This window comes from Oreochromis aureus, linkage group 15, assembly GCF_013358895.1.
Source record: "Oreochromis aureus strain Israel breed Guangdong linkage group 15, ZZ_aureus, whole genome shotgun sequence".
NCBI lineage: Eukaryota > Metazoa > Chordata > Actinopteri > Cichliformes > Cichlidae > Oreochromis > Oreochromis aureus.
This window is the reverse complement of record NC_052956.1, coordinates 22,738,878-22,750,333: the sequence shown is the minus strand read 5'-3', so window position 1 is coordinate 22,750,333 and position 11,456 is coordinate 22,738,878. Positions and strand designations below refer to the sequence as shown.

Below are 11,456 nucleotides of genomic sequence, written 5' to 3'. Positions count from 1 at the left end.
TTTTATTCATGATCCTTTAACTCAAATACACTCATTGCTAGATTATGGTTAAACAATAGGAATTCTGTGTCAGGTCTTTCCGAGTAGAAAATCAATATCAGTGTAGACCAAAATAACAGCTTGCTAACAGTAATGATTTACTAAGTCATTCAGATGAACCTTTCTACTGTATTTTCCCACCCCCTTGTAGTGGATGTCTAGATTGGTTGGCTAAGAAACAAAAAAAAAAGGAAAAGAACTTCATTACCAAATGCTGGGTCAGTGAGTCGCTCTGTACAAAGAACTATCAGAGGACATTTTGTTTTATAACCATGGGGATATTAGATGTTTTTCTCCAGTGTTTCAGTTCTTCATTCTTATTGGGGGCTTTCACAGTCCTCCTGCTAATCTATTTAATCTCCTCTTCGAGTTTCAGTACTCAAAAAAAGGGTAAGGAGCCTCCAGGACCCAGACCACTTCCCTTGCTTGGGAACCTACTTCAGCTTGACCTGAAAAAACCCTACAACACATTACTTGAGGTGAGGTCGTTTTTGCATTACTTTTCTTTTAGGTGGTTTTCAAGATTCAGCTCTACAGGGAGCTGCCTACATTTGTTTTCTTGGATTTGTGTCAAAGAATTAACTTTTTTCTGTTCTTAGTTATCCAAGAAATATGGATCAGTCTTCACGGTCTATCTGGGAACTAAAAAAGTTGTGGTCCTGTCAGGATACAAGACAGTGAAGGAGGCACTTGTAGACTACGATGACGTGTTTGGAGACAGAAATCCACCTCAGATTATGCGTGAACTTAGTCAAGGACATGGTATGAAAAATGACTATTATGCTATCATAAATGTATTTTTCAGAATCTAGTGTTCGTTAAACTACGTTGTAAAAATTTCATTTCAGGGGTTGTGTGGTCCAACGGTGATTCGTGGAAAGAAATGAGACGCTTTGCACTGACTAACTTGAGAGACTTTGGGATGGGCAAGAGATCATGTGAGGACAAAATAATTGAAGAATGTCAATACCTCATTGATGTTTTTAAGAAATTTCAAGGTAAAACTAATCACATTGTGTTGAGTTCAGTAAATAGTAAATAAACTGACATTTTTTCTAAAGTTCACGTGTGCCTTTATTTCTGTTGTAACAGGAGAAGCTTTTGATACAACCCAACCAGTTAACTGTGCAGTCTCTAATATTATCTGCTCCATCGTCTATGGCAGCAGATTTGAATATAATGATCCCGAGTTTACCTCTCTGGTAGATGGTACATCCAGAATGATTAGACTCGGTGGAAGTCCCTCAATACAGGTATTGATTCCTACTTTTTGAAGCTACAGAATTTTTAAAAGTACATAAACTGTATCAATTTAACAATGTTATTTAATCCCAAATATAAATGTGATGATTCACAGATCTTCGACATGTTTCCATCGCTCTTCAAGTGGACTGCGGACAGAAGTGAAATACACAAAATATCTTCTGCCAATAAGAAACAAAACCGAGCCATCTTCAGTCGCTTAAAAGAGACTCTGAGTCCCCAGATGTGCAGAGGCTTTGTAGACGCCTTTCTGGTCCGCAAAGAAAATCTGGAGGTTGGCACCTCTATCATCTTTCACGTTGGTGTTCAGGAATGTTTAACTGAAGCTCAGGGTGAAACTGTGGTCCAACTAGTGAAAAAATCCCAATCAGTGGGCTAAAATTCCTCCACAGTGATTGAAAGATTTTATCAGAATGCTTATTTAGAAGTGGTTGATTGCAGTTCTTGATGCAAAGGGTGACACAACCAGTTGTTAGGTTTAGGTGGTAAATACTGTTTTGCACAGAACAAGGTAGGTTTGGATAGTTTTTTTCCCATCATAAATGAAATCATTATTTAAAACCTGTAATTCATATTTTACCTGGGTAAATACAAAATACTTTGCCTAATATTAAAGTTTTTTGATGCTCTGAAACATTTAAGTGTGATAACTATGCATAAAAATCAAGAGGAATTCAACAAAGGGGAAAAATACTTTTTCATGGCACTGTATATAAGGCATTATGTCTATGTGAATTCTTTAGAGGTATGCTTTCACAGAGCTTGGAAATACATGTAAAATCAGTGTTGGATAACTTTTTTTTTTTGTATTACTGAAGCCCCTTAAACTTTATTTGAGTGACTTTGCCGTTAAATGTCTATGTGCAGGAATCAGGGATTACCAACAATCACTTCCATGATGATAACCTTTTGATAACAGTCATGAATCTGTTTGCTGCCGGCACTGAGACAACATCAACTACACTGAGATGGGGACTTCTGCTTATGGCCAAATATCCAAAAATTCAAGGTGAGAAGTCTAAGTAATCCTCAACTTGTATATGCCAATTATTGTTTTTACTGAAAACAGACCATCACAGAAACAAAATCGAATAACGCTTTTCATGGAGTTTTCAAGTATAGTGAAGTGTTTTAGTCAGCCTCATAGGGATGAAATGTGTCCACTGTTTTTGTTCATACTCCAGATGAGGTCCAGGAGGAGCTGAGGAGGGTCATAGGAGACCGACAGGTGCAGGTTGCTGACAGAAAAAATCTGCCCTTCACTGACGCCGTCATCCATGAGACACAGAGACTGAGCAGCATCATCCCAACTGCACTTCCTCATAAAACCACCCGAGACATCACTTTTCAGGGTCACTTTATCGAGAAGGTAAGACTGCACAGCTACTATGGAAAACTAAACTCAACAAAATACTCAACAAAGCTGTGGCCCATCAGGTACTTGGACTGGTTGAGGATAATAAGGGCTGTGTGTAACATAACTAATTACTATAAGCCATTATTATTTAACATACAGGAAACATTTTCAGTTTGTGTATTGTCATTTCTGCAGGGAACCACAATGTTTCCTCTCTTGACATCAGTCCTGCATGATCCCAATGAGTGGGAGAGACCGCACAGCTTTTATCCTGCTCACTTCCTGGACAAAGAGAAAAAGTTTGTCAAAAGAGATGCTTTCATTCCATTTTCTGCAGGTTTGTGAGCTCCTCACTGTTTAGGTTACATCTGCTCATAGGAGAGCAAGCAATTTTTCATGAATTCTCTTGCAGGTCGCAGGGTTTGCCTCGGAGAGAGTCTGGCCAGGATGGAGCTCTTCCTCTTCTTCGCCACCCTCTTGCAGCATTTTCGTTTCACACCTGCACCTGGAGTTTCAGGGGACAAATTAGATCTCACTCCAAGTGTGGGCATTACACTCAGCCCTTCACCTCACAAACTGTGTGCTGTTTCCTGTATGTGATGAAGAGGTGTTCTTAACAAAGTTCAGGCCCAGGTGTAAGATTTCTAACATTTCTTTTCTGCTCAGTAAAGGTAATGTGCCATAGCAATATACTTCTGTTGGCCTGTTAAAGAATCCAGCTCAGTTTAATGCATAATAATAATCGCTTGTGTTTAGAAAGTGTTTTGAAACACTTCTATGATCTAGAAAAAGAAAAAAACTGCTGTATTGCTGCTTATGTTCCAAAGTTGATGTACTCCCCAGTCTCATGTACTAAAGGAGGTTTTATTTTTGTTTTATTTGATTAGTCCTTTCTGTGGGGTTTTATTATTTGTTATTTCAAAGCAATTCACATGATCTACAAAATTAAATAAAGCACTTTTAAATTTTATTTTCAAGGTTTTTTGTATAACCCAGTCTTATCCATTAATTTTCCATCTACCTGTATAACAGTCTAAATAGTTAAAAATACTAGATAATGAAAATTATTCAACACTATGTGAACAATGACATGACATTTTTTCACATGATACAAATTCTGAACAACAAACAAATGCACAATCTTCCCGCTCCAGTACTTCTACAGCACAATTACACCAAAACTACACAAGCAAACATAGACACTGTGTAAAGTGATTCAGAACAAAATGGCAATGACCTGTTTCTGAGTTTCCTTTGTCCTAAATGCAAATATTGAGAACGAGGAGTTTTACAACAAGCCAAAGTTCAAAAAGCACCTCATCTATTTCAGTGGATCACTGCTAGACCATAAAATCCAGAAAAAATATGTGAAAGTAGTTTAAGTAACAAAAAGATGATAGGTGATGAATTCACAAATGTTTCTGGTAAAGCTTTCCATCGGAGCTCTGGGACAGCACTACCCCAACCCCTGAGTCCAAAACAGTCCACCACAAAAGGCTTGTTGAGGTCGACCTGGATCAGGATGGGCACACATGAGAAACGTTACTTCAGCCGATCGAAGGCTTGCTGAACGGAGGAGGACTACTGAAACGACATGTGGAAGGCAGCAACACCGTTCAGTAGGCCGATGGCAATGTTCCTCAGCCTACGGCCTGGAAAGTGGCCGGCGACGGTGTGCTAGTGTGACGCCCACAAGTGTATGGTCACAATTATAATTTTTTTGTGAATTGTTTTTGATGTAAAAGACCTGATTTTATGGTGGTATTGCACTTTCATTTAGAGTTATGGAGAATGTAATTGCGTGGCATTGCCACAAGGGGGAGATAGCGCTAAGTGCGATAGGCCGATGCAACGCTTCTGTGCCTCAGACGAGGAAGAGCCTGCAGACCGAACGCAACTGATGTCTCCTGTCTCTGCTTTTCTGTTAAAAAAACAGTTTCAAAACAGACCCCATCGAAGGCCTGTAACATAATTTTGGTGGCCTGTACGGGGATCAGCATGCTACGAGGGCGACTGCTGATCCTTTAATCAACGAACCAGAGACAGCCATCACAGGGCAGGCGTGTTGGAACAGCAGACGTGCAACTGAGGCAGCAGCGGGACCTGTGTCGAGGAGGGGAACCCCTGCTGGAGAGGTGACGGGCTGCGTGTTTGAGCTGACTGCACTGTGAAGAGTTGCTAGCCAAAGAACACACAATGGAGGACAGTGAAAGAAAAAAACTGGCTTGGCAGATCAGAAAGAGTCTTTATGCACTGACAGCAGAGGAACTCTTCCAGATTGCTACAAACATCACATCAGTACCTGATGTGGACCCTGCAAGTGTAAGACGTGGTGATGAGGGAAGGTGTTTTGATTATATATGTGCTTATCTGCGCTGTAAGACATTGCTTGACTTAGAGGATCAGGGGTTTTCACACCTACTGTTGTTGAAAGATGCTATTATTCATCTCATTGATAGTCGTACCGCTGAAGTATCTCACCCTATAGTCTCAGAGGAAAATGTTGTTACTCTCACAACACTTAAGCACCCTGAACAGAGTAATGTACTTACCTCAGCTACATTGCCTCTTGAGTCTGTTAATCCACAAGTAACAGAGTATGAAATGCCTAAGGCTAACTACAAGGCACTTGGTAAAAAGTTAGCAGATTTACAAGTGACAACACAAGACACACCCACCCCCACTATTACACAGCCACGTCAGCCTCGAGCTGAGAGTGTGACAAACAGCCACTCCACCACAGACATGCGACACTCTAGGCCTGATCACATGGTTTCCCTAAGAGACCTGCCATTTTTGCAACGCAGAGAGTTTAAAGTACATGGGGGTCAGGTGGGGGACATTGCATCTGACATTAGCTACCATGGACTGTGTAAGCAGGTTGAGGAGGGGCTCAAGGTGAAGCACACAGAGGGAGAGATCATCCAAGGTGTGCTCCGGATTATCAAGCCTGGACAGTTTAAGGACATGTTGATCAGTAAAGATGACTTGACCCTCATTGAACTCAAAAGCTTGCTACGTTCACACCTGAGTGAGAAGAGTGGGAGTGAGTTATTTCAGGAATTGTTGAGCACTAAGCAACATGACCATGAAACTCCACAACAGTTCCTCTACAGGATGATTGGACTGAAGCAGAAAGTCATGTTTGCATCCAGGCAGGATAACATGGACGTTGCGTATGAGACACGTACGATCCAAAATGTGTTTCTACGCACCATTCATCAAGGTCTTCTGCCAAAATATAGCGACATTCGTAACGAACTCAAGCCACTACTATCAGACTACAGTGTGTCAGATGAAGCCTTGATAAGGCAAGTGAACAAAGTGTCAAGTGAAGAGAGTGAGCGACAGCAAAGACTGGGATATTCCACTTGAGAAAAGGTAACACATGCTCATACTGCTCAACTTGAACCTGCTAAAGACACTGAAATGACTGACTGTAAATCTAAGAGTAAGAATAAAGTCATAGAAGAGCTGGCTGCAAAGGTGGAAACCCTGACCAAAGTGGTGGAGTCTCTCACAGCCAGTCAGGCTCCTGAACCCACTTGTCAGTGTGCACACCCAAAGCAGAAGCCCAGACAAACTGCAAAACAGTACAGCTGTCCCAAGTGTATTGAAAGTGGGGCTGCTTCATGCACTCATTGTTTTATTTGTGGGGAGACAGGTCACAGGGCAGTGGGATGTCTCAAACGAAGCCAACCCAGAAGCTCTAGTTGGCCTCCTGCTGCTATACACACTCCCAGAACCAGTGGACAGCCAGACCCAAAATCACCAGGTACGTGCTCAGAAGAGTTTGCTCATGTCAGGAGTAGTTGGGCGACGAACGAAAAATGCAGACACAGGGGCAAGTGAGAGAGTGGCACAGCTTGTTGGAAAAAAATGTAAAATCAAGTGTTACATTCATAGCTTTGCAGTGGACTGTTTATTGGACACAGGTGCACAAGTGAGTCTCATTGATCGCCAGTGGGCAAAAACCTACCTCTCTGACCACAAACTCCGGCCACTGACAGAACTTATTGGAGATAAGGCTCTTAGTGTGCTTGGTGTTACAGTTTTTCTCAGTTGCTTTGGTGCATTTCTCACAACAGAATTGATCTCTGCACCACTACTAAGACTCTTCTCAAAACAATTAGTGCAAACTGCAAAACATGGTGGATAACTTGCAAAAGCAAGTCCCTTAATCAAAACAGATAATATATTCATCAAAAGCAAGTACTTATATCAATCAAAGTGTCTGGGCTGTCACAATTACAAGTCAGTACACCAGCACCTTTGGTCACAAAATCAAATGGTTTGAACATGTTCTCATTGTGACGGATTTCTTTGTAGGTGCTTCCCAATGACATGTCAAGTCTGAAAACCATAAATTGTAAAGGAAACTCAAGACACTTCATATGCACTCTTGATAATATTCAATTGAAACTGTGCACAGCATTGTGCAACTGGGGAAATACAGTAAATCAAACATTTTACAGCAAACATAAACTCACTTAGACAGTAAACCTTACTGCAGTAGTTATGAAACAACCCCCTGAAAAACAGACACTGCTGCATATCAGTCATTGATATCTAGACGCTCCCGTCTGTCTGCCCACATATTTGCATCAACATCACAGCGAATGTCAGCTCTATCGTTGCATCGGGGAAAGTATCTTCTGGAGTGTCGAATCCACCCTCTGCAGGACTCTGCTGTGATGTCATCACAAGCTTTTGTAGATTCAGTATGCACCTCATGCCAATCCTGTCTGTTGGTTTACATTATATATATACTTGTAGAGTAGGGGATACTGTAACGCGATTCACCTATGACTGGGTAGAAGAGGCTTTTCATTGGTTGCAAGTAAGAGTAACACACACCAATTTTCATTAGTGTGAGATAAAGTTCACCTGAGAAAAGTAATTTATGGAGATTTTCATGGAAACTCCTTAAAAATAGGGTTTTCAAAATGGATGTACAAATTGTTTGACAAGATGTTCAACAATTTTGAGTGCACTGACACAAGCAATGACATGAAGACTATTAGTTGTATGGACAATGACTATTCAGCCGGTACAAGTATAAATAATTGTGACATTCATGATAGAAGCAAGGAGATAGTGATGAATAGCAAGTCAAAAGTGACCATTCTTTAGATATTTGTACTTACTCAACTGCTTCATGTCCAAAGGCATTTGCCTTTGGACGAAATGAACATGAAACTGCCACAAGGTTGTGCCAAAACGACTATATGTTGTGGAGGTTGAACTAACTATTGTGCAAAGTTTAATTCTGTTGTGAGAAATGCACCAAAGCAACTGAGAAAAACTGTAATAGCCATTACCCTACGACGGCTGGGTGGGCGTGATGGTGAGTCTCCCAGAGAATAGTGACCCAAACTTGACTGTACAAGTCCCCTTTTTAGTAAGCAGTGTGCCCATGGACTGCCCCCTGATTGGTTTCAATGTAATTGAACAGCTGGTATTGGGGCCAAATGCTAGTACAAACCTCATACCCACCATTGTGAGCCTCCTGCGCAGTGCAATGAACCTCCAGGATGACACAGCGACGGCACTGGTCAACTTCATTCAGACCAAGCTTACCAGTGATAGCGGGGTCAGCCAGAGTGTCCTAAAAGTGGGCCTGCATGATGTAGTAATCCCAGCTGGTCAAGTTAAGTATGTTAAGTGTAAAGTCTCCTCTACAGTTGACATGTCCAACCCCCTCGTGCTCTTTGAACCAACTGAGAGCAACCCACAACTGCAACAGTTTGATGTTGGCAGCAGCCTCCTCACAGTTTGTGATGCCAGAGTCCCATATATCAGAGTACCTATTGGCAACCACACTAAGCACGATGTGACCCTCACCGGCAGAGCAGCCCTTGGAACTATTGAACCAATAGCAGGAGTCGTACAAACGGACTTACCAAACCTCGGTGAGCCCAAAGTGACTCAAGATGTCGACTCTGATGTATCTCAAATACCCCAGCAGTGCGGTGAAGATCAAGCAACACAGGAATGGGATCCATCTGTTGATGTTAGCCACCTGACTGAAGACCAACAAACTGTTGCCATGAAAATGTTAAGGGAAGAGTCAGGGGCTTTTGCACGTGATGAAAGCGACATGGGGTGCATTCCCAGCTTGGAAATGACAATAACACTCAAAGACACAACTCCAATTCAGAAATCATACACCTCAATTCCAAAATCCCTCTATAAGGAGGTTAAAGAGTATATTGAGGACCTCCTAGCAAGAGGATGGATTGTAAAGTCTAGATCTCCTTACTCTGCGCCAATAGTTTGTGTGCGGAAAAAGGATGGCTCCCTAAGGCTCTGTATAGACTACCGTCTCCTGAACCAGCGCACAGTACCTGATCGCCACCCATTACCAAGAATCCAGGACCTCATTGACACCTTGGGAGGTTACAACTGGTTCTCCATTTTGGACCAGGGAAAAGCCTATCACCAGGGCTTTATAGCAGAAGGATCACATCATCTGACTGCATTCATCACCCCCTGGGGCCTTTATGAATGGGTACGAATTCCCTTCGGCCTTACCAACGCACCTGCTGCATTCCAACGCAGTATGGAAGAAATGCTGGCTCCCCTTCGGGATGAGTGCTGCATCCCATACTTGGATGACATCTTGTGCTACGCCAAGACTTTTGAGGAACATGTGGAAGGGCTGAGGAAAGTCTTGAGAGCCCTGCAGAACTACGGAGTCAAACTCCGGCCGACAAAATGTGACCTATTTAAAAGAGAAGTGAGGTATGTTGGGCGCTTAGTGTCAGCTGAAGGAGTACGCATTGATCCAAAAGATCTCGAGCCAGTGTACGCCCTGAAAAAAGAAACACCTGCCACAGTGGGAGATGTGAGGAGGATCACTGGGTTCCTGAGTTACTATCGCTCATATATCCAGGATTTCTCGAGAATAGCAAAACCCATCTATGAGCTTTTGCAACCCAAGAAAGAGGAGCATCTTCTGGGGAAGGTTACAGGACAGAAGGGGAAAGGTGCACAGTTACCATCCAAAACACCAGTTGAGTGGACCGAGAAGCACCAGGGTGCCCTGTGTAAGTTGATTGATATGTTGGTAAACCCCCCTGTACTTGCCTACCCAGATTTTGAGCTTCCCTTCGTCCTTCATACAGACGCATCTGATAAAGGACTTGGAGCCATTCTCTACCAACATCAGAATGGGAAGCTCAGAGTAATTGGATACGGCTCCTGAACACTGACACCAGCTGAAAAGAATTACAGACTCCACTCGGGCAAGCTTGAGTTTCTCGCCCTCAAGTGGGCTGTCTGCGAGAAGTTCAGGGATTACTTGTTCTATGCCCTGTATTTTACCATCTACACAGACAACAATCCCTTAACTTATGTCATGAGTACCGCCAAGTTGAATGCGGTTGGGTTCAGATGGGTGGGAGAGCTATCAGATTTCAGGTTTGATATAAGGTACAGACCTGGCAAAGTAAATGTTGACGCAGACACCCTGTCGAGGAGTCCCCTTGACACTGACAGATACGTCACTGAATGTACAAAAGAGCTCTCCAAAGAAGCTGTTGCCGCTACTTGGGAGGGATGTGGAGCAGGCAAGCATGGAGATGTTGCATGGATCGCTGCTCTGGCTCTAGCACAAGGTGACCAGCTTGAACCAGTAATCCGAGAAATGGTCACGCCCATCAATCTGGATGAACTACAAAGGGCTCAAAGAGCAGACCCTGCGATTGGTGAGATCATGAAAATGAAAGACTCAGATCAAAAGCTGACAGATGACATGAGACGGAATGTGAGAGGTCCTGCGAGGAAAATGATGCATGAGTGGACAAAGCTGAGCTTAGAAGATGGAGTTCTGTATCGTAAGACTGCAGAAAAGCTCCAACTAGTCTTACCAGCTAGCTTCAAATCCCTGGTCCTGAAACATCTGCATGATGACATGGGGCACATCAGGGTAGAAAGAGTTCTTAGCCTGGCGAGGCAACGGTTCTACTGGCCATACATGAGGCGAGACATCGAAGCCTATGTCACCCGGCAGTGCCCGTGCATCAAACGGAAGAAACCGGTGACACATGTCCGAGCTCCCATGTCCAGCATTACCACAAGCTCACCAATGGAATTGGTTTCAGTTGATTACCTCCACTTAAAGCCAAGCAGGGGCGGATATCAGTATATCCTAGTTGTGGTAGACCACTTTACTAGGTATGCCCAGGCCTATCCAACCCACAACAAGAGTGGCAAAACTGCAGCTGAAAGGATTTTCAGTGATTATATCCCCAGATTTGGCTACCCTTTAAGGCTGCACCATGATCATGGACGGGAGTTCGAGAACGAGCTCTTCCGGACTCTGCAACAGTTGAGCAATGTGGGGCCCTCTCGAACAACCCCGTACCACCCTCAGGGCAACGCAGCTGAACGCTTTAATCATACCATCTTGCAGATGCTGAGGACCCTGGGTGAAGAAAAAAAAGAAAGATGGAGAGAGTATCTCCCACAGATGGTTCATGCATACAATTGCACGCGCCATGAAGCAACGGGTTACTCACCATTCTTTCTGCTTTTTGGTCGACATCCACGAATGCCAGTAGACCTCCTGTTCAAGCTGGTTACTGATGGAGAACCACAAACTGCAAGAGGTTATGCTGAGAAATGGAAAGAACGAATGACTGAAGCTTACAGGATTGCATCTGAAAACAGCCCAAAGTCAAGTGATCGTGGGAAGAAACACTATGACCGGCACTTGAAAGGAGTGGTACTCCAACCTGGTGACAGAGTACTAGTGCGGAACCTGACTGAGAGGGGTGGTCCTGGCAAGTTAAGG

At 43.2% G+C, this 11,456-nt stretch overlaps 1 protein-coding gene across 1 annotated transcript; it reads left to right on the top strand.

Annotated features, from left to right (window-relative positions):
• Positions 1-240: 240 nt before the first annotated feature.
• On the top strand, positions 241-3,629 carry LOC116329537 (cytochrome P450 2K1-like). The gene is made up of 9 exons (XM_031751571.2): positions 241-518; positions 639-801; positions 888-1,037; positions 1,132-1,292; positions 1,397-1,576; positions 2,170-2,311; positions 2,487-2,671; positions 2,855-2,996; positions 3,072-3,629. The coding sequence occupies exons 1-9, from the start codon at positions 312-314 to the stop codon at positions 3,257-3,259; spliced, it is 1,518 nt and encodes a 505-aa protein (XP_031607431.1). The 5' UTR covers positions 241-311; the 3' UTR covers positions 3,260-3,629.
• The last annotated feature ends 7,827 nt before the right edge of the window (positions 3,630-11,456 follow it).

What these genes read in the sequence shown, in the direction of transcription:
- LOC116329537 (XM_031751571.2), top strand. Translation starts at nt 312, where the DNA reads ATGGGGATATTAGATGTTTTTCTCCAGTGTTTCAGTTCTTCATTCTTA. An exon ending in TGAACTTAGTCAAGGACATG is followed by an intron (nt 802 to 887) that starts GTATGAAAAATG and finishes ATTTCATTTCAG; the next exon opens with GGGTTGTGTGGTCCAACGGT. An exon ending in TTTCATTCCATTTTCTGCAG is followed by an intron (nt 2,997 to 3,071) that starts GTTTGTGAGCTC and finishes ATTCTCTTGCAG; the next exon opens with GTCGCAGGGTTTGCCTCGGA.